Raw genomic sequence first — 23,670 nt, forward strand, 5'->3', positions numbered from 1 at the left:
TCAATGTTCTGAAGTGCCCTGATCTTTAGGCATCCCACAGAGAATCTAAAGGATTACTTTCTGTAGGATATTCATCACCTGCACATGGAGTGATACATGACATAACTGGGATTCAAACCTCAATCTCATCAATAGGACTTGCCTTTACATTGACAGATTGCTTCTTTTAAAGCAGATCCAGCTGCACCAGAAAGAGGCCCAATTTATATCAGTGTCAGTACAGTTAACCAGACAAAGAGTAGTAAAATGAAAACAGAATATTAAGCATGACAATGTATAAGTGAAATTGAATTGTACGTTTGAAAACTATATCACTATAAATTGATTGCCTATTGCTCCAGTGAGTTGCTATTGTATAAGATGCTGTTAGACAGCAGACCACCACACAACATACAAGCAATGAGAAGAGCAGAGAATAAGGGCATACAAACACAAAGGGGTGTATGTATATAAAGTGTGCATGTGTGCTGGGGATGGAGGTCAGGATTATTGGACAGATAAAAGCAGAAAGGAAATAATGACTGGAACAACAAATAAAGACCAAAGCACTTTTAGTAGCGACCTTGGACTTTGTATTACACATTAGAACAGGGCAAAAGTGCCTTAATTGTACCCAATAAAAGAATGAATAATGAAACTTGAAGCAAGAAAAACAGAGCTATAAGATTGGGATTAGATGAAGGATTGGAGACATCTGTGCTTTGTGTGGTGCAGGTTAGCGTGGCAGACGTTTCTGTCTCTCCTCCTCTGTCTCTTTCCTGTTATTGGTCTGGTTCTGAAAAGCATCCGGCCAGACTCGCTTTAAAATCACTTTATTTCAAAACGCAAAAGTAGTTCACAGTCTGCCAATGCAATTCCATTTTTCACTTTTTAAAGGAATGGTTATTTACATATAAATAAAAATAAAAATAATAATAATAATAATAATAATAGTCAGTAAAGCAATACAAGTTAATACAAATTTACAGGATGTGTCCATGTTGCCCTCTATTAACATGTTGCCTGCTCCATTAACAGATGGCTCAATTAAAACTTTAAAGATAAATCTCACATAGGCCATACAAAGCTGATTACTTGTTTAATAACTCAAAAAAGCTAAATAAAATTGAGTCATATTTTACTCTGTGCAAAAGATATGAACACTCTTCAGTAGCTCTTAATAAAGCAGTAGTTTGACAATCTGAACATTCAAACTCATGTGTACTGGTGACGAGTAGCTGTGATCTCCAAGAAATACTTCAGTTATTATCTCCAGGATTTAATTGGGAATATTCAATGTGAGCCAGTTAGGTCTGTTATTAACAATATTGCCTTTCTGGTAAGAGCCCAACAAAAGGCCTGAATATCAATAAACTAGCTGAAATGGTACTTTAATGAGCTCCCAGCTCCAGTTCCTCCACATTCTATCACCTCAATGTTGTAACATTAAAAACCATTAGACAAGTATTCAGTTTTGAATGACCTCACACCTAAAGTGAGCTCATAAAACCAGTGAGCCCCACAAAACAAGCAAAATTACAGCAATTCATAAAAACACAATCAATCATCAGACAGAAACCTTGATAAAAGACCCCTTAAAAGCCAAACAATACAGCTCACCACAATTGCCTGTGATCATTTAACAGTTTGTACACTTGCCAAGTAACCAACAAGTAGTTTTCTTTTAGAGAAAATTGTAATAGCAGCAAACATTTAAAAGCATCACTTCTTTCCCCTCTCCTCCAATGGAACCTGGATAAGGTATAAGTTCTTGTTTAAAAATCAAATGGGATTATTCTGTATGCAAAATCATTTATTGTATGGCAATTCCTAACCTAGAGAATTCCAGTAATCTATTTCACTGACTGGGGATGGAAAAAATATAAATTAATTATCTTGTGTGTGTCCTTGTGTGTGTGTGTGTGTGTATGTGCGCGTGCGGGAGAGAAAGAGAAATTCAATACTGCTGGTAAGTAGGAACTGAAAAAGCCTGTAATAGCCTGTAATGTAGCCTGTAATTTACCATAAAAGAGAACAGCACAATTAAACCCGATTAAGTATTAATGTGACCATAACCTACAAGCAGGTGATCCTGGTAATAAATGTAATTATTAAATAAATATAAGAAGAACTGGGTGCAGAGCTACAGAAAATTTCAAATGTGTGCGTGTTGGAAAAAAAAGGAGATTTCAGCAACCATCTAAATCATAGGTCATCACCTTGAGCATTTGATATGTTGTCATATTTCAGGATGGATGCACATACTTTAGAAAGAAACATAAACACACACACACACACGCACGCTTCACTCCCACATCCCATTGTGATGACGGTCCCGCTGAGTCTGTAGTTGGCTGATACACTGGGCCTGCAGCACCCTCTTCTGGTGTGGTGGAATGACAAGGGGAGGAGGAGGAGGGAGGAAGAGCCGATTAAGCCTCCAACCTCCCCGCTATTAACTACTTATACCGCAGTATTATAGGGACTAGAGAGAGAGAGAGAGAGAGAGAGTGAGAGAGAGAAAATTAGAAAGTTTACAGAAGGTCAAAAGTAATGTTCAGAGCTACAGTCTCCCTGTCTATCACCTGGAGACAGATCATACTCAAGAGTTAACTAACATCCGCAAGCTAGATAATGCCTCAGTATCAGGTTTATCAGAGTCTGAATAATTTGAATATTAGACAATTATAAAACTTGTTTACAACTGCACTGTGTAGAACAGTAAATCAACAGCTGACATGGGATAAATACATGACTAAAATGCTTAATATGTCTGTGAGTTTATTACGTACTGATTATAATGAGCAGCAATATGACCACCACCAATGCAACAATCATCTTCATCTGTTGAGAAAGAAAGAAAAACATGGGATTGCCTACATACAAAACACATTACGTTAAGAACAAAATTAACAAGTGTTGTTCACTGAAGAGAAATAAACCCATTTAAAACTACATCCATACCTACACTGAACTCTCAAAACATTACATAAACCATAGGGATGTACTGATCAGGCTTTGTCTCCAGGAAAAGTCAGAGTACACAGAGGCTGTATGGTTTAGACCCCATTGTAGACAGAGAGAGAGAATACTACTCTGCTTAAGCATTATAATGTGTATTCAACTACTGTATTGACTGTAAGTTCATTTGTGCGCAAATATAACTTGTATAATGTCCACAGAAAAGCATGAAATCAATCTAAGGCACTTTTTCAAGGCCAAGAGTCAGCTGAAGGGGGTTACATCCCATAAAACACTGAGTTGTGGAGCAGTGTAATTGTGTCCTCTGGAGCAAAGAAGCACATTTCAATACCTTTTTGAAATTGGAATGACCTTGGATCCAGAACGAAAAATATTTGCAAAGTTACCTTCATGTCCCTCCACCACATTCTCCTATGCAGCTGCTTGGCTCGACTGCTGAATGCTGATGCGTTGTCTGATAGACTCTCTGGAACATAAAGGTCAAGACAAAGGTCTTCTCTAATTCACATTTGTTGTTTTGGACTTTATCCTACTTCCATGCTATTATCAATGGCTAAATATTATGCAATATTTACGCAAATATTCATGAATTTTAAATAACAAAGCAAGGCTTAAGCTCATCCTACTCCAACTGGGCTGGGATCATTCCGCTCAATGATCAGATCAGCAGGCTTTCTTAGGGTAACCATTATCTCATAGTGCAAAAGTAGACACGTTTCACAGCAAGCACTGACACCTAATTCAATATAATGCAAAGAAGCTTTTTTTCCAATTCAAAGGCACCCCTTTGCTCTCAGAGCCAAACTTTATCTCCATCTGTCAACACAAACATCTGCATATCCAACCTATCTAAGCCATGGAATATCAATCAGGCATTTAAAGTTCTATGTGGAAAGAATGGAGAGAACAGGCTTTTTCCGCAGTGCCCCTCAGCGTGTGGTTACACAAGAGCCTTTCTGAGATCACTCCATTACTGGCTCTGTTTGTCTCCAGGAGATGCTTGTTGACATTCACTGGGCCTGCTGGGATGGCAGAGACATCCAGTCTGCAGACTAGGCTTTGTTTCTTCGTCTGGAAATCTTGTCAGCCCTCATTAACTTAGAGAACCAAGGCCAACTGGGATGACAAAGGTAAACTTTAATTACAAGAGAACGACAAATCAAATGTTCCATAACTAAGGTGGCATTAGTTGAGCACAGCATGGTGGAGAAATAAGGACATAAAAAACTTCCATTTATATTTTTAGGCTACATCTTACGAAAGGTGGTGCACAAACGGATAAAAGATGTATAAACATGTTCTAAAAGCTGAAGGCACCCTGGCTTATAACACATGGCTGTCTTGAAAAGGAAACTAGACATTTGAACAATAAATACATACAATAAAAATAAGGATAGAAATAATACTTCATAACAAAAAAACAAAGGTAACAGCTTGTATTTACAACAACAAAAAATATTTTTTATATTTGAATAAAGTTATTTAAGTTTGCAATGCATTAGTGCATATCATTAATGCAATCTTTCTATTGAAATATGATAAATAGTTTAAATAATAAACATAAAAGGGAAACAATAACAAATTCATATTAAGCACATTTTCAGGCACTGCTTAATTTGGCTTAATGTATTCAATCACACTGTATCAAATGTACCACTGCAGTGTATCAGCTCCAAAATTGAGAATAGTTACAACTGTAGACTTGTAGCACACAAGCACAGAATCTGTAAGCATGCAGTATTCTGTACACTCAAAAAGGTATACACATTCTAGTGTACAAGCACAGACACAGCTGCCAACATGTGGCAAACATTGCACCTCAGTAGTGAGTATTCCAGATGTTGCACAAAGTCTGTATTGTGTGACATTCTTACTACGAATGAAGGGGAGAACCAAGTTATGTAATCACTGAACAGGACCTAGTATAATGCTGAAATCTTGCAGAGCAACACAGAAGGAGCAAGAGAAAAAGAAAACACAGCACCACACTATTCTTTTAGAACAGACCTTTACAACAAGTTCTGCTCAGACACTCAACACCCTTTACTGCTTTGGCTCCTGTTTCCTTTAAACAACAGCTCCTTTGACAGGGACATCCGACAAAGCTGAAATTTCCAGCAAACTAAAAACCAATGGGACAACTAAACAACTCTTGCTTGATTCACACCAAGAGAAACATACAGCTTTCTTACACAGCCTAGATACTGATCCAAACTGATCCAAGAGAAGGTTTAATTTTTTTAATACTGGACCACACTATTGTTGCATTGTTCCTGCATTGTTTTTATGAGTATGGGGAGAGAGATGCCTCTTACAAGCAGGTGACTCTACTGGTTCTGAAGCAGCACACTGAGCAGAGATCAGAGCAGAGATAGTACTGTTTGAACAAAACTACTCCCTATGGACATTTACAACATTCAGCAGAACTGTCTGCTAGGCGTCTATTACCTTATTTCCCTGTAGTTGGCTATTGGTCAGTTAGATATGTAGTCAACTTTACTCCTGCATTATAATATAACAATTGATGATACAAAATCAAACCATACACTCAAACAACTTGGTAAAGTCGTCCCAGTGACATTTTAAAATTTTTATATGTTCTAATTTCATCACATTATAAAACCAGACATAAAAAAACAATGGCTCAAAACACAGGAGAATTTAATCTCAAATTTAATTCTTATATAAATGCAAAAATATATTCCCTCTTTCTGGCAGTAAAACCATGAGCCTGAAGCTCTTCTACACTTGATACCCATTTCAGGGTTACAGTGGCTATGAGTCCAGAAGTGGAGGATGGGGAGAAAGAGGCTGGAGCATGAGGCTGTCATGTATTACTAGAAGCAGAGAGCACCGGTCAATTGACCACAGAGATCTACCTTTAATGACTTTCCCAGAGCTGCCCTTTTCATACTTCTTGAAATCATTCATGTTAAGTAATTAATTTTATAATGACTTTGCTCATATCTGTGTGCAACTGTGATTTCTCCTGCAATTTCCTTTTCTGCCAAAGCGTGTTGCAAATGTTCATTCATTCTGATCCTCTGTTATTCATATGCCTGATAAGATATTCAGCACACACCACAACAAACAGCACCTAAGCAACCATCAACAAGTATGAGGCAACTGAACAGGTAACTCTGGCTGTGATGGAAACTCATCATTATGGACTGAGAACTAATCCCTGTTTATTTTTTTATTCTCTATGTATGTGAAGGCTTTCATTTCTCACCAGACTTGTCCTGCAAGTCATCCAGACGTTCTCCACGCTCAATCACCTTTGAGATGTTCTCCTGCATCACATCAATGACTTCATCAACTTGAGACTGCACCCTGACAAATAAAAAAAATGATATAGAGAGACAGCAAAGTTTTTGCAGATGTTTTCCCAGTGTCATCATTTATTTTAAGATCTTGAATGCTTATCTGACTGAGAATCTGATCTCCTCAGAATTCCTCAAATTGGGCTGTGTTATTGGGTGTTTGTATGTTATTTTTCTTATAATGAGATTGATAGAGGCTCTACAGATGTGCTCAAAATTAGAGTGACTTTTATAACCATGTGAATATAGACTCTTGTAGGTGTGAATACCCCTGTGGTTGCTTAAAGCAGTCTTGGTTAACCTGTGAAGTAGCTACTGCCAACAAAATGTTTCATACATCTGTGCAAAAGGTTTTTCCCAATGGCCATGGAGTATGCTCAGCAGTGTCCAACACACAACTATAACTCATACCCCTGGCATAGGCAAGAATGTACTTCTCGGTCCATTTGCCTGGCAAAATAAAACCCAGGTGAAACCAAAACAAGTCAGTAGTAAAGGTCAACTGGTACTGTTCTGGTCTCAATGTAATCCAACTCAAGGCAGCAGTACGTTTTCAATAATATAAAATATTTTCTTCAGTGTTTGACTTCAGAGCAGACGGAATGAAAGCCTCACTCTGGGTTACATAAAAACAACTTGTGCAGCTGCATGTGTCGAAACACCACTACCAGAGGTCCACTGGGAGAAACACTGGAACTTCTGACCACAGTCCTAACACCAAACAGTACACACGGCATGCCAAACATCAACGTCTTGGGTAAAGTAAGATCAAAATGGTTAGTCCCACAAATACCCTTTTTTTTTTAATCATTTGCCAATTTGTTATTTTGTCTTAGAGTTTAATCAAAAACCACTCTGAAGAACCAGGAGGTCGTGTTTGCATTTTAATCTTTCTATGAACAGAACAATGCAACATCTTGGATTTTCATCACTCACACTTTATCATTTTCAACCATATCTTTCAATTTAAACATAGTAGACAAGGCATGGACACAGGGACACCAAATAAGTCAATGTCAAGAGGGGTCACAGAGCAAAACATAAAAAGCATAGACATAAAAAAAGCACATATAAACACATACACATAATATGATACATAATAATATGGTTTCATGAAACATGAAACACAAATGACACCTATTTTCTGCCTTACAAGTAGATCGTGCTGGGTAGAGCTGTCCACATTGTGTCTCTGTCTCATCACTGGACAGAGGTAGGGGTGTGTGTGTTTTCTGAAGTCATTTTGTGAGAACATAATGTCATAAGAAATGAGTTGCCATAGATGTGGGAAAGTCAAGGACACTCCCGCAGAACTGGCAAGACTCTGAGAAGTCTGTTTACTGTTAGGGTCCATTTTCCATCAACAACAGTATCCAGTCTTAACTGAAAAGCCTTGGTTTGACAATACGTTTTCATCCTAAACAAGCATAGGCAAACATCATTCCACTTGAGACATCAATAGGTCTCCATATATCTAATACCCTGTGCTCCTGCATGCTTGGAATGAAAACCTGAAATATTATTTGCCCTTTCTGGAAAAAAGCTGAACAGCCCTGCCTTACAAGCTATCCCCCATCAGTACCCCCAGTGTACACATCCATCTATTATGAAACCATTGTCTATGATAAGTATTTAAATCATTGAAGTGAATAATAATGTCATATAAAAATATATTATAATTATAAATCACAAGAAGAAAATCAACACTAACATAACTTACTGTCTAATTTTGTCATTCTGGGGCCCAAATCTGGGTCCAGTTGGTCCTCTCCTGTAAACATATTAAATAAATGTTTTATAAAATAGTAACAAAACGCGATATCATATTATTTAAAAGATTATTTTACTGATGTGCGTATTTATACTTGTGTGTATAGCTTTCAAGGTTTTTATTATCTAGGAATTTAGATGATTAAATTCATTCATTCATTATCTGTAATCGCTTATCCAGTTCAGGGTTGCGGTGGGTCCAGAGCCTACCTGGAATCATTGGGCGCAAGGCGGGAATACACCCTGGAGGGGGCGCCAGTCCTTCACAGGGCTGATTAAATTCATTAATCATTAAAATAAAAAAGACCAACCCTGACATATTTAAGACAAATATAATTTAAAAATATAACACATGGTGGTGGTAGGAATTTTTTAAATTACCGTGAGCTTTAATTGAAAATGAATTTGATGTACGCAGTCACTCAAGTGTGTGTGTAATTCCAAGCATTTTAAAAACGAATTTCAGAACCAGAACTACCATTTCCATGACTGCTGTTATGAAGGGCTGAATGAGTGATGTGGAGCTAGCTAGTTCACAATTATTTTAGGACAGTTGGTTATTGAACAAATTTAAATGCATCAGAATATTATATTTAAAACTGGGTATAACTATTTTGATAATAAAAAAAGCACATTAACCAACTCACAAAAAGAAGTCTTCTTCTTCATCAGAGTCTTCCTCCAGCAAGTTCCTCTGTGGAAAGAGAAGGACAGGGGTCAGACTAATCTGAACTACTTTGGAGTGCTTTTTGATCTTGTTCTCTGTGTGACGGGAGTCCAGATGTTGGAGGTATGAGTGAGCAGACTCTCACTGCCTCATTAAATGCCTTCAGTGCAGGTTAATAGCTTTCTTCTGTGGCTGACACCATAAACAGCAGACTCAGTCCACAACAAAAGGAGTAACACGTGCAAAAGAACATCAGGGATGCAGGCTGCTATTCTCACATGAAGACAAGGCCTGCGTTTGTTTCATGAGTATCTGTTTGTATTTTCAGAGATTTAAATAAGGAGCCTTTGGAATGTCCATATACATTAACAAATCAAAGATGTTTTCTAGAAACATCAATGGAGGACTGGTTCACATATGAGTGACTTACATTTTTACAGCATTTTGCTTAACGTACATCATGTTTGTACATCAAGCTTGTACTTGATGTACATGCTGTAGGGGATCGATTAGTACATGATTCAAAGCAGTTTGGGTGTTTTTTGGGTGATTCAACATCCAGATGATCTTACATAACTCCAAGACACCACATTCCTTGGTGAGTTTCCCAGTGACATGGGTTTTACTCAGTAATATAAAAATAATTTAGTTTGTGGAATGGTGTTAAAAATATTATGCAACAGCCACCTGAAGGGTGTGAAATATTAGTAAGACATTCTTCAAAGCAGTCTGCAATACTGTGAGGTAAAGTTGGGAAGACTTATTCTGACATGCCAAAGTTTTGCGCTGTCAAACAGCATTACACAGCTGGTTTTCAAACTGCATTTCAAACTTCAAATAAAGTGAAGAGAATAACATCATCTCATAGTCCCTGCATAAGCAAATATTCCATGAGACGTAACAGAAGAGAAATAAAATTATACAAATTACTTTCGTTAATTACACATTAACTAATGTGTACTGCCAGGTCTACAACATCTAGTGTTACAATGTCACTTTCAGTTATTTTCTTTTTGGGGAAACAGACCATTTTTCTCAAATTGTTTAAGCAAATCACCAACATTTAAGTTATACTTCTCAAGTTACAATTATAAGATCACAGCTGTCACAGCAAAATCACAATCTCTAAACCTATGTTACACAGGAGAACATAAACATTTAATGTAATGTATAGTTCTATTCTTAACAGATTTGGACTATTTCTGTCACTCCATTCAGCATCAAAATTTATGTCCTTTTAAAATGTTTTAAGCATTTTCAAACTGCAGACCAGTGGTGGCAAAGGTGAAACTTCAAAGTAAAATTCCACTCCAGAATTTTACTACAACCGCCTGGCTTCTCTCATCACCTCTAAGTAGCCTCAGAGGTGTTAAGTCAGTAAAAAAACATTCTGAAAAGGATTTTCTTTATTTCTGGACCTGTGTTTTATTTTATTTATTTATTTATATTTTGTCTTTGGTGTTTGTTTGTTTTATGAAACATAATACATTCTCTAAAGGGAACAAATGTAAAGATGTCATTATTTATAAATTCGTAGCCTGTCATATATTTAATAAATACCATAACACAGGACAAATTTTATGTTGTGTTTTCATTTACAGAAGAGTTCATTCATCTTTAAGTGTGGCAACTGTTTAACAGCAAAAACTTTAGAGAACTATGTTTCTACCTTGTGGCAACAGATTAAGGAAGGCTTGTCCTGCTTCTGCGCGATGATGTTTGAGTTACTGACAAAGAACTTATCTGGTCTGCCCTACCTAAAACTAGGAAGAATCAGGGAAGTAGACAGCTAGAATGTATTTGTAGATTGCATGCACTTCACCGTTAAATAAGTATATTTGTGAGAGCACATACTGATATTGGGCAAAAAGTGTGTGTGCATGTGTCTACATTTCCTTATCCCTGTATTTAATCAATCAAGCAACATTTTTGGGGTCTAAAGTTCATTTCTTTAGTTTTACACTCAAGCTATAATGCTAAAGTACCTAATAATATGTACAAGGATCTTAAAAATGTAGGGATTCAGGTGAGTCTGTTACTGCATTTTATGGACATTGGTCCATAACAGCTGTACACTGTATCAAATAATACATAAGCATTCTGTGTAACTGTGTACATAGATTGTTTCACAGATCTCTTTTATGCTTTTATACAACAGTATGACAGAGTTGGGCAATTCAAAGACAAATACAAAACCAAACTCAGGCACAGAGAAGCAGACAGAATAAAAATGAGACACAGGAGAGAAAGAGCAAAACAATCTGTTTCCAAGACTGGACTGGTAGTAATTACTGGTGCACTGGTGGGAGGAGGACAGGAGTGAGTGTCCGTGTGTGACTGTCTTATGTAACAGAGGCTCTGTACTTCCTCCTCTGGAACTAGCACAGAGAAACTCAGGGCTGAGTTGATGAGAGTGATGAGAGCCATTAATCTGTCTAATGATGTTTGTTCTCCCATAACACACAAAGGAAGCAGAGTGCCTGGGAACATTGATGAGATGTTTGCACAATGTATTTTCAAAGATTTAGAGCCGTTTACTCAGTCTCATCATTTACAACTGTGCATTAGACATCAATTCCTCACTATTTGCGGACGATATTTTGCTATATTTAACTAATCTTGTAGGTTCTTTGTCTAAGTTAAGAGAACTCCTTAATTTATATAGTCTTTTTAGCGGATATAAAATCAATTTAGATAAATCTGAAATTCTTTCTCTTTCTGATTTTAATTATAACTCGATTAGCCACGAATTCCCCTTTAAAAGTACTACCACTGGAATTAGATACTTAGGCATAAATATAAATAGTAATATACGGGATTTATTTAAATTAAATATCGACCCTCTTTTGGCAAAACGTGAGCATAGATGTTGATAGATGGATGGACCTCCCTCTCTCTCTCTGCTAGGTAAAATAAATGCTGTCAAAATGAATAACGCCCAAATTTCTCTACTTATTTAAATCCCTACCTATACGAATACCAAAAAACTTTTATCGTCAATTAATACATTGATAAGATGTTTTATATGGCGAGGTAAAACTCCTAGACTTAGTCTAGATAAATTAATGTTGGACTTTGAGCAAGGTAGGTTAAGATTACCAGATTTCAAAGTATTATTCGGCAGCGCAGGCAAGATTTTTAATTCAGATTTTACATGATGAATCTAAGCCTTCTTGGTTTAATATTGAAGAAACTGTCCTCTGTGGTGATTCCTCCTCTGATTTGGTATACAAAGGGAATTTAAAATTAGCTAAATTAACAACAGACTATCCCCTAATTATTCATTCTCTTTATTCATGGGAGAAAATACAAGATTTTCTTGAAAGATTTCCTAACCCCCAAAACCCCTTTGCGGGGAAATAATCTATTGCCAGTATACTTACAAAATAAACTTGCTAAAGATTGGTTTACCAAAGGAATTATTTATTTGGAACATTGTTATAAAGATGGAGAAATTGTGTATTTTGATCAATTTAAACAAGAATTTGGGATAAATAACAAAGATTTCTTATTTACAATGGAGGAACTTTATTTGAGCAAATTCCGTTTCTCAGTGGCATCTACCAACAATGTCAGCCTTGGAATCCATATGTTATTCATATGAACCACTGAGTAAGGCTATTTCAAAAGGTACATAGATTACTATTGTCTAATAAGTCAATATACAATCCAGATAGATCAAAAATCAAGTGGGAATAAGAACTGGGGTTGTCTATAGATCCAAATTTGTGGGCAGATTTTGTATAGGTCTTACTTCTACCATAAGCTCAAGATATAGACTGACTCAATTTAATTTCCTACACCAACTTTTTTTATACTCCAGCTAAGCTGGATACTTTTAATTCAAATGTTTCCCCCTTTTGTTACAGATGTGGTTTAACTAATGGTACTTTTTTTACACTGCACATGGTCATGCCCTAAAGTACATGACTTATAGCAGAGAATTTGTAACACATTATCTGAGATTTTTGGTATCTTTTCCCATTGGGTTTGCCTATTGGATAATTTTACCAACTCTGACCTTAAAAATGGTTGTGCTTTAAGGCTCACTGAGATCCTTTTAATTGCAGCTAAAATTTGTATTGCTTGTACCTGGAAACTGGAGACCAATATTCCTTTCCAAATGTGGATTTCTGAAATTAACCAGTGTATACCCCTAGAAAAGATCACCTACACTTCATATTTCTTCCTGAATGTACCATTCACTCCAGGAGCGTTACAGAACATTTAGTGCATTTGGTCTACTTAGTGGAATAAACTAAAGGTCTTCTCACGTCACTAGACAGTTGGAGGGTCCAAGACTAGATTTTGCATGATTCAGACTGTTCTGACACAAAAACAGTGATGGAACATACTATTTTGTATTTACCTTTAAAAACAGCCTGAATGTTGATCAAGGACTGAGTGCATACCTTTGAGTTCTACTGAATATATTAAAGTTGTAAAACTGATGTAGCTTAATTAGCACCTTCTGGTGACCACTACTAGTAGACAATTTACAGATTTTAGAGCTATAAATAACCTCCTATTCACCTGAATCACAATGCCCTGTGGTGTGGTGTTTCTTACCCTCTCACTGCGCACAGAGCCAGTGACCTCGTCATCATTGAGGTGCCGTTTGAATTTGGGAGGCATGCTGGCGTCTGGCTGCTCCTCCCTCTCTGGCTCCCTCTGCAATATCATGGGGGGGGGGGGGGTAAATAAATAAACACAGAAAGACAGAATGCACACAATATGCACAGGGTCACTGATTTGGTAATTAGCATTAAAAAAAACAACAAAAAAAAACACCAAAGTTCTGGAAATGCTGCTTATGTTTAACTAGTACGCTTTTATTGGACAGTTTAACTATATGTGGTAAAGGTCTTTGCACCATCTCTCAGGTGAATCACATCAAACAGCAGCCATTTAAGACCAATGTGAAAGCCATTCTACACAGTTATCAGTTTACTTTGTAGTTGCTTTAAAGAGCTTTTCTCAAAATGCTTCTTGTCACAAAGTTTTTTATGTAAGAGCCTTAGATCCTGCACATTTAACTACCATAAAGAGCCTATAACATATCTCACAGTCACTGGGCTGCTTTATTGCTCAGCTAAAGAACCAGAGGCCTCGTTAATAAAACATTACATTGAAGGGATCTGATCCTAAAACAACCATGTGAAAAAATTGTTAGTAATATAAGAATAATTTAACCATTTTTGTTAAGGCCGGGCAATATGTCCAGAATTTATATCACAATATATTTCTTAATTTCAGCTGATACAATAAATAAAAAATATTTTTACACTGACTGCCATTGAAAGTTAAGCCTGTTAATAACATATATAAAATGACTTCCCAGCCCTAATTTGCATAGATAAACATCAGTTTCCAATCGGATGAACAAAGTTTTGACAGTGGAAGTGACAGGGTTATGACAGGTATTATTAGGGTGTATAAATACTTATGAACATTGTGTTTTTTCAATTAGCCTTATGCAAATGCTGGGAAATAACTACATTTTACCTTGGCTACAAAATATCCCAAATATATCCTGGGAGACACATATTCTGGCAGAGATAGTCTTAAAAGGTACTTCCCATCAAGGCTGGGTAATGTCATGACCCATAGAAGACTTTGCACAACATCCCTTGGACTCCCCTCCTCCCACCCTCAATCCAAATTCAGTATTGTGTACCATTGAGTCACTGTCCGCTCTCTGAGCCTGCTTTCTGCTTGATGTGCTGAAAAGCAGTAGGAAAACTGGCTCTCCTTCTGGCCACAAGTGCGGTTGAATTATCCAGAAATCAGAGAAGAGGAGAGCGATATTGGGGTTAAAGAGGGTCTAGTGAAAAAAGCAGGTAGGAAAAGGAGGAGGGGAAAGAAAAAAGGAGAGAGAGTTAAAGCTGATAAAGGTAAAGCAGCATGAAACAGGAAAAGAAGGACTTTAGTAAAAGAGATAAAATAGACAGCAACAGGCAAGAGTCCACAAGGCCTTAAATATATTTAACAACCACTGCAGTATTTAGGATTACTCATTTTGTCATTAGAATTTGATTATATAACTTGGAATAAGCATCAATTTTATTGCCATTAAACAACATGGAAAGTTACGAACAGGGCATGAGAAATTCATGTGTATGAAAAACCATGTGATGATACAAAATGGAGAAGGGACAGTGAGACGATGGCGAATGCATAGAAAGGACTTCCTTATAGGCTGAACACTGAAAGTCAAAATATTGTGAAAACATCTGCAAAAATGTGCCTTTAAAAGGCTTTAAATCATTCACAGCTTCATGTTTGATAGGGTCCAACTCTTGATATTTATGAGTTAAAACTGTTGAATCTATAGAGTTCCAATTTTACATGCTATTTTTTTCCCTTTTGGTGGAGATAAATTTTACTCCAATGGCCCCATCACTCCAGAGAACATGGTCACAATGCTGGAGGCTTTATACACCCTTAGCCCACACCTGGGTTTCGGCATAAGGACCTTAGGAATACACAATGATGCTCCAAATTTCCAATTTCATGTGATTCCTTTCTATGGAAATTGTACAACTGATGCCCAACTGAGCATCCGTGCCTGCAATGGGAGGTAAGAGTTCACTCATCTGAAGGTGTCTCTGCACTATTTTCTATGTTGTACGAATGTGACACAAGACATTAACCATAACATAATTAGCCTAATAGTATGTGTTTTTTAGCCTAATATTATGATTTCACACAAAATGAAAAATAAGACTGAGGGGTCTATTCATTATAAAGTTTAAAATTTTGAAGGTCGTGAATGTTCATTTGTCCAATTAACTGATACAGTATTGGAAGTGTCATAGCCTTAGCCTTTAGATAGATAACACAAGAACATCTAGGCTTGAACCACACTGTTATATCTAACGCTATGTACATCATTTTAAAATAAGAGTGTCTAAATCCTGTTCTGAAAAGGTTTTATCGGTCAGGAAAGCAACCAATGGTATGGAAGTGTATGTATAATATTCTCAGGCTTACAATTCTGGATGCACCAGTGGGAACGAGACAATTCGTCAGAAGGGAATGTAGGTTAGGTGATATGAAAATGTGTGGCATGACCTCATTCGCATTTCTAGAAATGGATTCCATCAGCCGTTTTATGATATGGTAAAAAGAATGATTATTTCAGACAGAAAACATAATTTACCTCATAATTTAAATTACATCTATCATGGGGGGTGTCATTCAAATCAGCTAGCTAGCTGACTAGCTAGCTACATCTCTCAGAGCGCAGACAATTTAGCTGCTAACGTTAGCTAGCTTGGCTAACAGTGAGAGAAAACGCCGATTATTTTGTATGTTCCAGTATAACCAAGCAGGGACATATCGGGACCAGAGGATGAATGCTGGCTACTTCCCACGAGCCCAAAATCTGACGTTTTTTTGCAGCACAAAGGCTTTTGTTTCTATTATTATAGACGCTAAATGCCCCTGCTATCGGTTTAGCTGGCTGTCAAAGATAGGGGATTTGATTTTCTGCTTGCCGTTGGCTCACTTTCGTGTTTAACTGCCCCAGTTGTGAACAGTAAATAAAACCATGAGATGTAGTATCGAAAAATGAAACATGATGAGAGAAGCACCGCTGCGTATCCCACTGCTGCGTCCCTGCTGTAGCAACACAACAGTAAAAACACAAAGTAAACCACACAGTAAACAGGCCTCTGTGAATAAAAAACCCTCAGTAGAGGGTTTGGATCTACCTCGTTTTGAAGAGTGTTCCTCTGTTTAAAGAGCACCTACAACTCAGAGGAATGATGATGTGTGAAATCCTGGAGGTTGAGTTTGTCTCTGTCAGTGGAAACGGGGAGTCTCGACAGGGATATGTGTGTCTGTGCGTTGTAGTGATTTTCGGCTTTTCCGCTCCACCTCAGATGACCAGGAAGTCCAAAAGTGGGATGCGGTCATGTGTAGCTTGGACTAGCGACTCTTTTTTTCCTGACTTCTTGACTTCTTCTGGCCAAATTGGCAACCTGTGTTTAAATACTAACTGTAGTGTGCACTATCTACATATTCTTTCTAGTGTACTGTATATTTGCACTATTGTTTATCTGATTTATTTTTAGAACTACACTGAACTACAATATAACGAAACACAGCCTTAACGTGTTTTGTTTTAACTTACTGCATTGTGTTGCTACAATAAATGTGAAAGGAAGGTTCAAGGTCACTTAGCTAAATATGTGGTGAAATAGTGCCTACTTTTCTAAGTTAATCAACTGGTCCTTTTTAAATCAAATAATTATGTATCATCCATTATTTAATTTATTCTGTAATTGCTTCATCTGGCAGCACGGTGGCGCAGTAGTGTTGCAGTCACACAGCTCCAGGGACCTGGTGGTTGTGGGTTCAAGTCCCGCTCCTGGTGACTGTCTGTGAGGAGTTGGTGTGTTCTCCCAATGTCCGCATGGGTTTCCCCCAGGTGCGCCGGTTTCATTCCACATTCCAAAAGCACACGTTGGTAGGTGTGTGTGTGTGTGTGTGTGTGTGTGTCGCCCTGTGAAGGACTGGCGTTCCCTTCAGGGTGTGTCCTTGCCTTGCGCCCAATGATTCTGGGTAGGCTCTGGACCCACCACAACCCTAAACTGGTCACAGTGGATCCAGGGCCTACCTGAAATCAGTGGGTGCAAAGCCATCATATTGATATATCTAGATAACTGAATTTCTTATTAGTAGATCATTTAGCTCTGTCTGTTTTAACAAGCTCTCTTATTCAAAAGCTACTTTTGCTTTTGATACTATTACAGTTTTTCCCCAATAATTAACCCAGTTCCACCAGATTACTAGTTAGGACTCCTCAAATCCCATACAATGCCACCAGCCTAAGATGGTGAATAAGAGAAGTGGGCTTGGGACTGAAAAGTGGTTTTCCTCTTACCTCAAACAATGGCTGAGGTGCCCTTGAGCAAGGCCCCTAACCCCCAGCTGCTCCCCTGGAGCTGGGGATTTCTGCCCATTGCTCTGAGTGTATCTTCACTGCCCACATCTTCACTTTCCATGTACATGGTACAATGACATTTGCATAAGATGAAATAACACTTTTTTTCATATCAAAAGACAAATGCATTGTCAGATTACATAATGAGACATTGTAAAAATGGGTCAGTGGTGGTATTGCTTTTGTAGCTGAATGCCACATGTCTCACAGAAATGGTTCCATATTCTACAGACTTGAGGGAAAGGACTAGCTATTTATTAATATCCTTAATTTCAAAAGAACAGTTGGATGAGCAGTTGTCCACAGTCTTTTCCCCATATATTGTAATTGTAAAACTTAACAAATAGACAGTGTTTTTGGTATAAAGTGTTATATTCTACATATTCAAAGAATCATTCCATAGAATAAAGACCAGAAACAATTGCACTCAAATCTGAAGTATTTATTTACACATTTATATATTTACATATTTTATGTGGAATAAAATCTGTAAAATAATTAAAAGCAAAATTGTTCATTCAGACCTGGTTTCATCATCATATATTTCCCTAGATATCTGTAGGGCTAGCGTCAACCACTTGAGCTACAAATATGTAACATATATCAGGGCCTGCCTGAGAAGAACCAGTCCTCCTCCAGTATTATAAATAATATTTTTAAAAATGCACAAAATCCTTAAATGATTTACGCACATAAAATCTGATGATCAAAAATAGAAACAAATAAACAGCAAATGATGCAGCAGCTCTTTGTAGAATGGTTGAGCGAGCTTGAAATATTTTCCGCATGCTCAGGCAATGGTGATTGCTAAAGCAGAAAGTTTCTCCTGGGAGTGAGAAGTATTTGGCTGACTGAAAAGATGAGATTGTGAGTGCTCCAAATGGCACTTGACAAAGCTGTTGAACAGTTCATATTTATCACAAGACTTTTTCAGGACTATCTGTAAAATGTTAATGGTTTTTAAAATAAATCATTACTAGCGTATTTTGGCCTTCTGCTCTGGAAAGTATGAACTGCTCCTGCTATACGCATGCAGTACAATGCTAAAGGCAGGTAGGGTTGGATATAATCCACTAAGTAAAGTAAAGGGAATATCAAATGAAAATAATTTCAATCAGCCAAAATTTATTTATATAGTGCTTTTTACAACTGAAGTTGTCACAAAGCAGCTTTACATAATTAAAATCAGAACAGATCATTTGAATCAAAGCCCACTGCGAGCAAGATGAAGGCAACATTGGCAAGGACACTCCCTTGAGGCTGGAGGAAGAAACCTTTGATCAAACTACTGATAGAAATTTTAAGTATCACCAGTTAAGTGTCATAATGCTGCAGTGTAGTAGTAATAATAATAATAATAATAATAATAATAATTATTATTATTATTATTATTATTGTTACACCAATCTGAGACCGCAATATTGCATCAGACTGGAAGCATAAGTGTTGCTAATCTGATTCCATTTCTACTTCAGTGTAATTTATTAAAGTGGGTTTTGATGAGGGTTCAGAGGCTGGCAGCAGTAGATGGAGGTGTGCAGCAAGAGAATCCAGCAAAAAATCGTCCATCAGTGGGCTGCCATTTTCTCAGAAAATGAAGAAGTTTGTTTAGTTGAGTGCAGTAGAAAAGCATATGTGATTATTTTTATTAATGTAGTAACTCCAGCAGATCTGACTTTAACTGACTGGAAAGAGGGAAACCAGAAGCAACACAGACATTAGAGCATCCTCAGACAATGACATGAATCCGCTCCACCATCCTCGAACAAGAGAAATTGTGAGCATAACATCACAGAGAACATCATCCGAATTTATCATGATTCCCCATGCCCATGAGTTCCTGAAACAACAACCTTAAACTAGAAGAAGATGTTAGTTGCCAAAAGCTAAACTGAACACGTGGGTTTTGAGCCTAGACTTAAAAATATTGACTGTGTCTGTATCCCAAACACTAGCTGGAAAATTGTTCCAGAGCTGAGGGGCTTTGTAGGAGAAAGATTTTCCCTCTGCTGAAGTCTTATGAATTCTGGGAACTAGTTAGAGTCTGGCACCCTGTGATCTGAGTAATCTTGGTGGTTCATAGCATACGTGATGAGGTCTCGCAGGTATTCAGGGGTGAGACCATGCAGGGCTTTATACGTTAGTAAATGAATTTTGTAATCAATACTGAATTTTACTGGAAGCCAGTGCAGAATTTCTAGTTTTAGGTAGTTTTAGGTTTCTGCTGGAGCATGTAATACAAGCATGAACTAACTTTTCCACGTCTGGCAGGGATAAGGCATTTCTTAACTTAGCAATGTGACGAAGATGTAAGAAAGTAGTTTGTGTAATGTTACCTATATGCTGCTTAAATTATAGATCCGAGTCAATTATGACACACAGATTTTAAGCTGAAGAGCTAGGAAGAACAGGGAAGTCTGCAAAATTTTGTATCAAGAATGATACCTTACTAATAACAGGTTTTGTACCTAGAAGGAGAACCTCTGTTTTGTCACTGTTCAGCAGAAGGCTATTGTGCGACATCCAATGATTCACTTCTTTAACATAGTCCTCCATATTTTTAGTGTTGGTTTATCATTGTAGTGATCTGTAAGGTAAGACTTAAACCATGATATGGCTGTTCCTGTAGTCTTTCTAGCAGAATAGCATGGTCAATTGTATCAAAAGCTGCACTGAGGTCAAGTAGAATTAGCATGGATATTCAGCCTTGATCAGAGGTGAGAAGAAGATTTATGTTACCTTAAATAAAACTTTTTAATGCTATGGTGTGGCCTAAAACAAGATTGAATTTTTTCATATATGTTATTCTTATACAGGTATGAGCAAAGTTGTTGGGTCACAGCTTTTTCTAAGACCTTACATATTAATGTCGGGATAGGTTGGGGATAGGTCTGTAATTGGATAATACACTAGGATCAAGGTTTGGTTTCTTGATCAGAGGTTTAATAACTGCTAGTTTAAATGCGTTGTGTATGGGACCAGTCTAAGGGATGAATGTATGATTGTTAAAAGGGGATTGATTATAACTGGTAAAACTTATTTAAATAGTTTAGTTGGTATTGGGTCAAGTGTGCAGGTCGTACAGTTTGACGAGTAGATGATTTTCTTCAGTTCTAGCTGTGGAAGTGGGTCAAAGGCCACTAATCTTTTTTCTATGTTTTGTTCTATATCAGCCATACCAATTTTGTTGTTCATAAAATGGCTGGGATCTGTGGACCAGTAGCTGTCTGATTGTTTGTAAGAGATGTCGGGGAGGACAGATATGCTGAACGTGCATTAAGGCTCAGTGAAATACTTCCAGTTTAGTTGACCGTCATTTCTGCTCTAATTTCCTTACAGTTTGCTTTAAGGTGAGTGTGTCTGCATTATTCCATGGAGCAAGTTTTTAACGTCTTTACTTTTTATACTAAAGTGGTGTGACACTATCTAAAGTTGATTGAAGTGTTTTATCTAAATAATCAGTTAGTCTGTATAGCTCCAGTGGGTCTGATGGGCCACAGACTGAGGTCAATAAATGTTTGATGTTTTCAGTAAATTTAGGGGCTGTAGATGGGGTTAGTCAGTGCTTTAGATAGTAACATGGGCATGTACATATTTTATAATATAAATTAGGTAGTGGTCTGAGACTGCGGAATATTGAGGTAGTATATTTAGGTGTTTTATGTTAGTGCCCAGGGTCAAACCTAAGTCTAGTGTATGATTAGAATAATATATATGGCCTAATACATTTTGATTGAAACCAACAGTATCTATGAATGACGTGACTGCACTTTTTTCCAAATGAATATTAAAGTCTCCTACAATTATTACTTTATCATAGAACATATAACATCAAATTTCTTTTCCATTATAATTTCATTTATAATGACTGCTTGGAGCTAAGTGCTCTTATATTAAGTAGGCTGAGCTTTAGGTCTGAGGGGATGTTACTGCATTCTATTTCTGGTGGTTAAATAATGATTAGGATATTGGGGCATGCTGTTTTATATATTTTCTGGGCTTTAGTTTGATTCGGGGCACAGACACGGTTTTGATACTGTAACAAATGTTTATATTTCTGAGAGCAAGCATTGTAGATATATTTGTTCTTGCTATGGGCAGACAAATGGCCATTATCTGTAAGTGTATCCTTAAAATCACTTACCTGCTCACTGTATAATCTACTTGCCTGATTTGTGCGGGTGGGTGGGATATGTCAGGCCTGGCGTAGAACAACCTCGATGTTCCCAGGGAGAACTGCAGAAACTAGATGACTAAGGTGAAGTCCATGCTGGTGGTAGAGGGCAGGACGCTTTTGAAAAAACTCCCAGTGGTCGACGTAGTCCACAAAATGTAAATAAAATCAAAATGCAATTATGTGCAAATAATTTAATTGAATGCAGTACAAAGACAGCATTTTAGGCATTCAAAATGAGAAAGTTTTAATTATTTTTTTTTTAAATTTTACCCAATTTTAATTTGATTCCAGCAACAATTTTCAAAGAGGTTGTTTGAGGGTTATATTTACCACTACATTGCATTACCCGTTCTTAAACAACAGTCTGTAAATGTTTGAAATGAACAGAGGGGACATAGATATTTAATTTGAAGGCTTCTTTGTAATTATGAGTTTTTGATATATTTTAGTGTTCTTTTTGCTGATGCAGAAAAATGTATAACTTATTTGACCTTACATAAATATTGTGTATTCATGAACACACATACACACACAGATGTGTGTATACAAATTTTCTCATGCATGATTTATGTGTGTGCATAGTTGGCATGTTCCTTTCTGACTATAAACTTTAAAGTCTTGCTGAATAGTTTTGGAGAGAAAAAAGCAACATATATAATTTACTGTGACTTCCTCAGCATAAACAGGAAGGCTTTATTTTGTGGCCTGTCATTAATGTCACCCAGTCATCCCTGAGAGAATACACTGAGAGAGATGAACCTAATGGAAAGACCTTTAGTGAAACACTGAAAGGAAACCACACTCCCTGCTTAAAATTTGCACTGTCTAATATACTATAGATTATATATTGAAATTCTCTTGTCTCCATCTGTTGTGTCTCAGAATCACTGACGATTTGTTCTAGAAGGATGTTTCATAAAAACCTTATTAGGTGAAATATTAAGATCAATCCTGTAGTGATATCTAGCAATCGAAAGATCCTCTGAAGCAGTGGTGAATGCTGGTCTTTCAAGGAGGGGAAGCTCAATTTCGGCCTACATCATAAAATGTGTCGGTTTATTTATACATAAATTCTACCCTTTTCAAGAAAATGATCTGTGATCCTGTCGTACCAATAAGGCGTATTTTCCAGGGACTTGACTAGTGTCCTCTCAATGGCCAGCAGAGCTAGGCTGCTTAAACGGCCCTGGCCCATGTGAAGTGTGTCCGCCTGTGAGTGCTTTGTGACGGTGGAGGGGCTCAGCAGCACCCGCTGGACAGAAACTGCGATAGAAGTCAGAAAGAGTGATAGGAGTCAGTCTCCAAACACAAGCAGCTACAAAAAAACATCAGAAATAGAAGCTCGATTTGTCGCTAGTCATTTTTAACAAAGAGAATCTCGCTAAGAGATTTCGGAAAGTCTCCGGTTCAACTCAGAACAGAATGGAAATGTAACGCTCCCACGGATCTTAACACCAAAGGATCGCTGATTCGCTAATTTCGCTGTCAATCAAAAAGGGATTCAGCCTCAGACAGATCATCCAATCATCATGCAGAAGCTGAGCGTCCGGGCCAACCGAGGCCAGCCCACTGTCCCATAGACTCCCAGAGACACAGAGCGTCCGATGGGCGGGACAAAGCCCAGCATTTATCCAATGACTCGTCTCGTTTAAATCACTGTGAGGCTGCGGGAATGATTGAGAGCAAAGCCGCGTCTTTACCAGTGATAAGAAGCTGATTCTGAACAAAAGCTGAGCGCGTTGTAGTGCATATTTATTCAAGAACATGTACACACAACAGTATATATTTGATCACTTATTTTTTTGACATTTTAGGGGAAGCT

General features: G+C 37.4%; 1 protein-coding gene across 2 annotated transcripts; it reads right to left on the bottom strand.

Moving 5' to 3' along the window:
- Window positions 1–687: 687 nt before the first annotated feature.
- On the bottom strand, window positions 688–16,660 carry vamp4 (vesicle-associated membrane protein 4). 2 transcript variants are annotated; one of them, XM_066677669.1, is made up of 9 exons: window positions 16,437–16,660; window positions 14,399–14,545; window positions 13,291–13,392; window positions 8,702–8,748; window positions 8,005–8,055; window positions 6,194–6,294; window positions 3,348–3,427; window positions 2,772–2,823; window positions 688–2,464 (listed from the first exon to the last, which is right to left on the bottom strand). In XM_066677669.1, the coding sequence occupies exons 2-9, from the start codon at window positions 14,399–14,401 to the stop codon at window positions 2,439–2,441; spliced, it is 462 nt and encodes a 153-aa protein (XP_066533766.1). In that variant the 5' UTR covers window positions 14,402–14,545; window positions 16,437–16,660; the 3' UTR covers window positions 688–2,438. The 2 variants fall into 2 exon arrangements, with proteins under 2 accessions (XP_066533766.1, XP_066533767.1); XM_066677670.1 differs by lacking the exon at window positions 14,399–14,545 and having other exon boundaries at window positions 690–2,464; window positions 16,437–16,655.
- Window positions 16,661–23,670: the final 7,010 nt, after the last annotated feature.

The sequence above is a fragment of the Hoplias malabaricus genome, chromosome 7 (genome assembly GCF_029633855.1).
Source record: "Hoplias malabaricus isolate fHopMal1 chromosome 7, fHopMal1.hap1, whole genome shotgun sequence".
Taxonomy (NCBI): domain Eukaryota; kingdom Metazoa; phylum Chordata; class Actinopteri; order Characiformes; family Erythrinidae; genus Hoplias; species Hoplias malabaricus.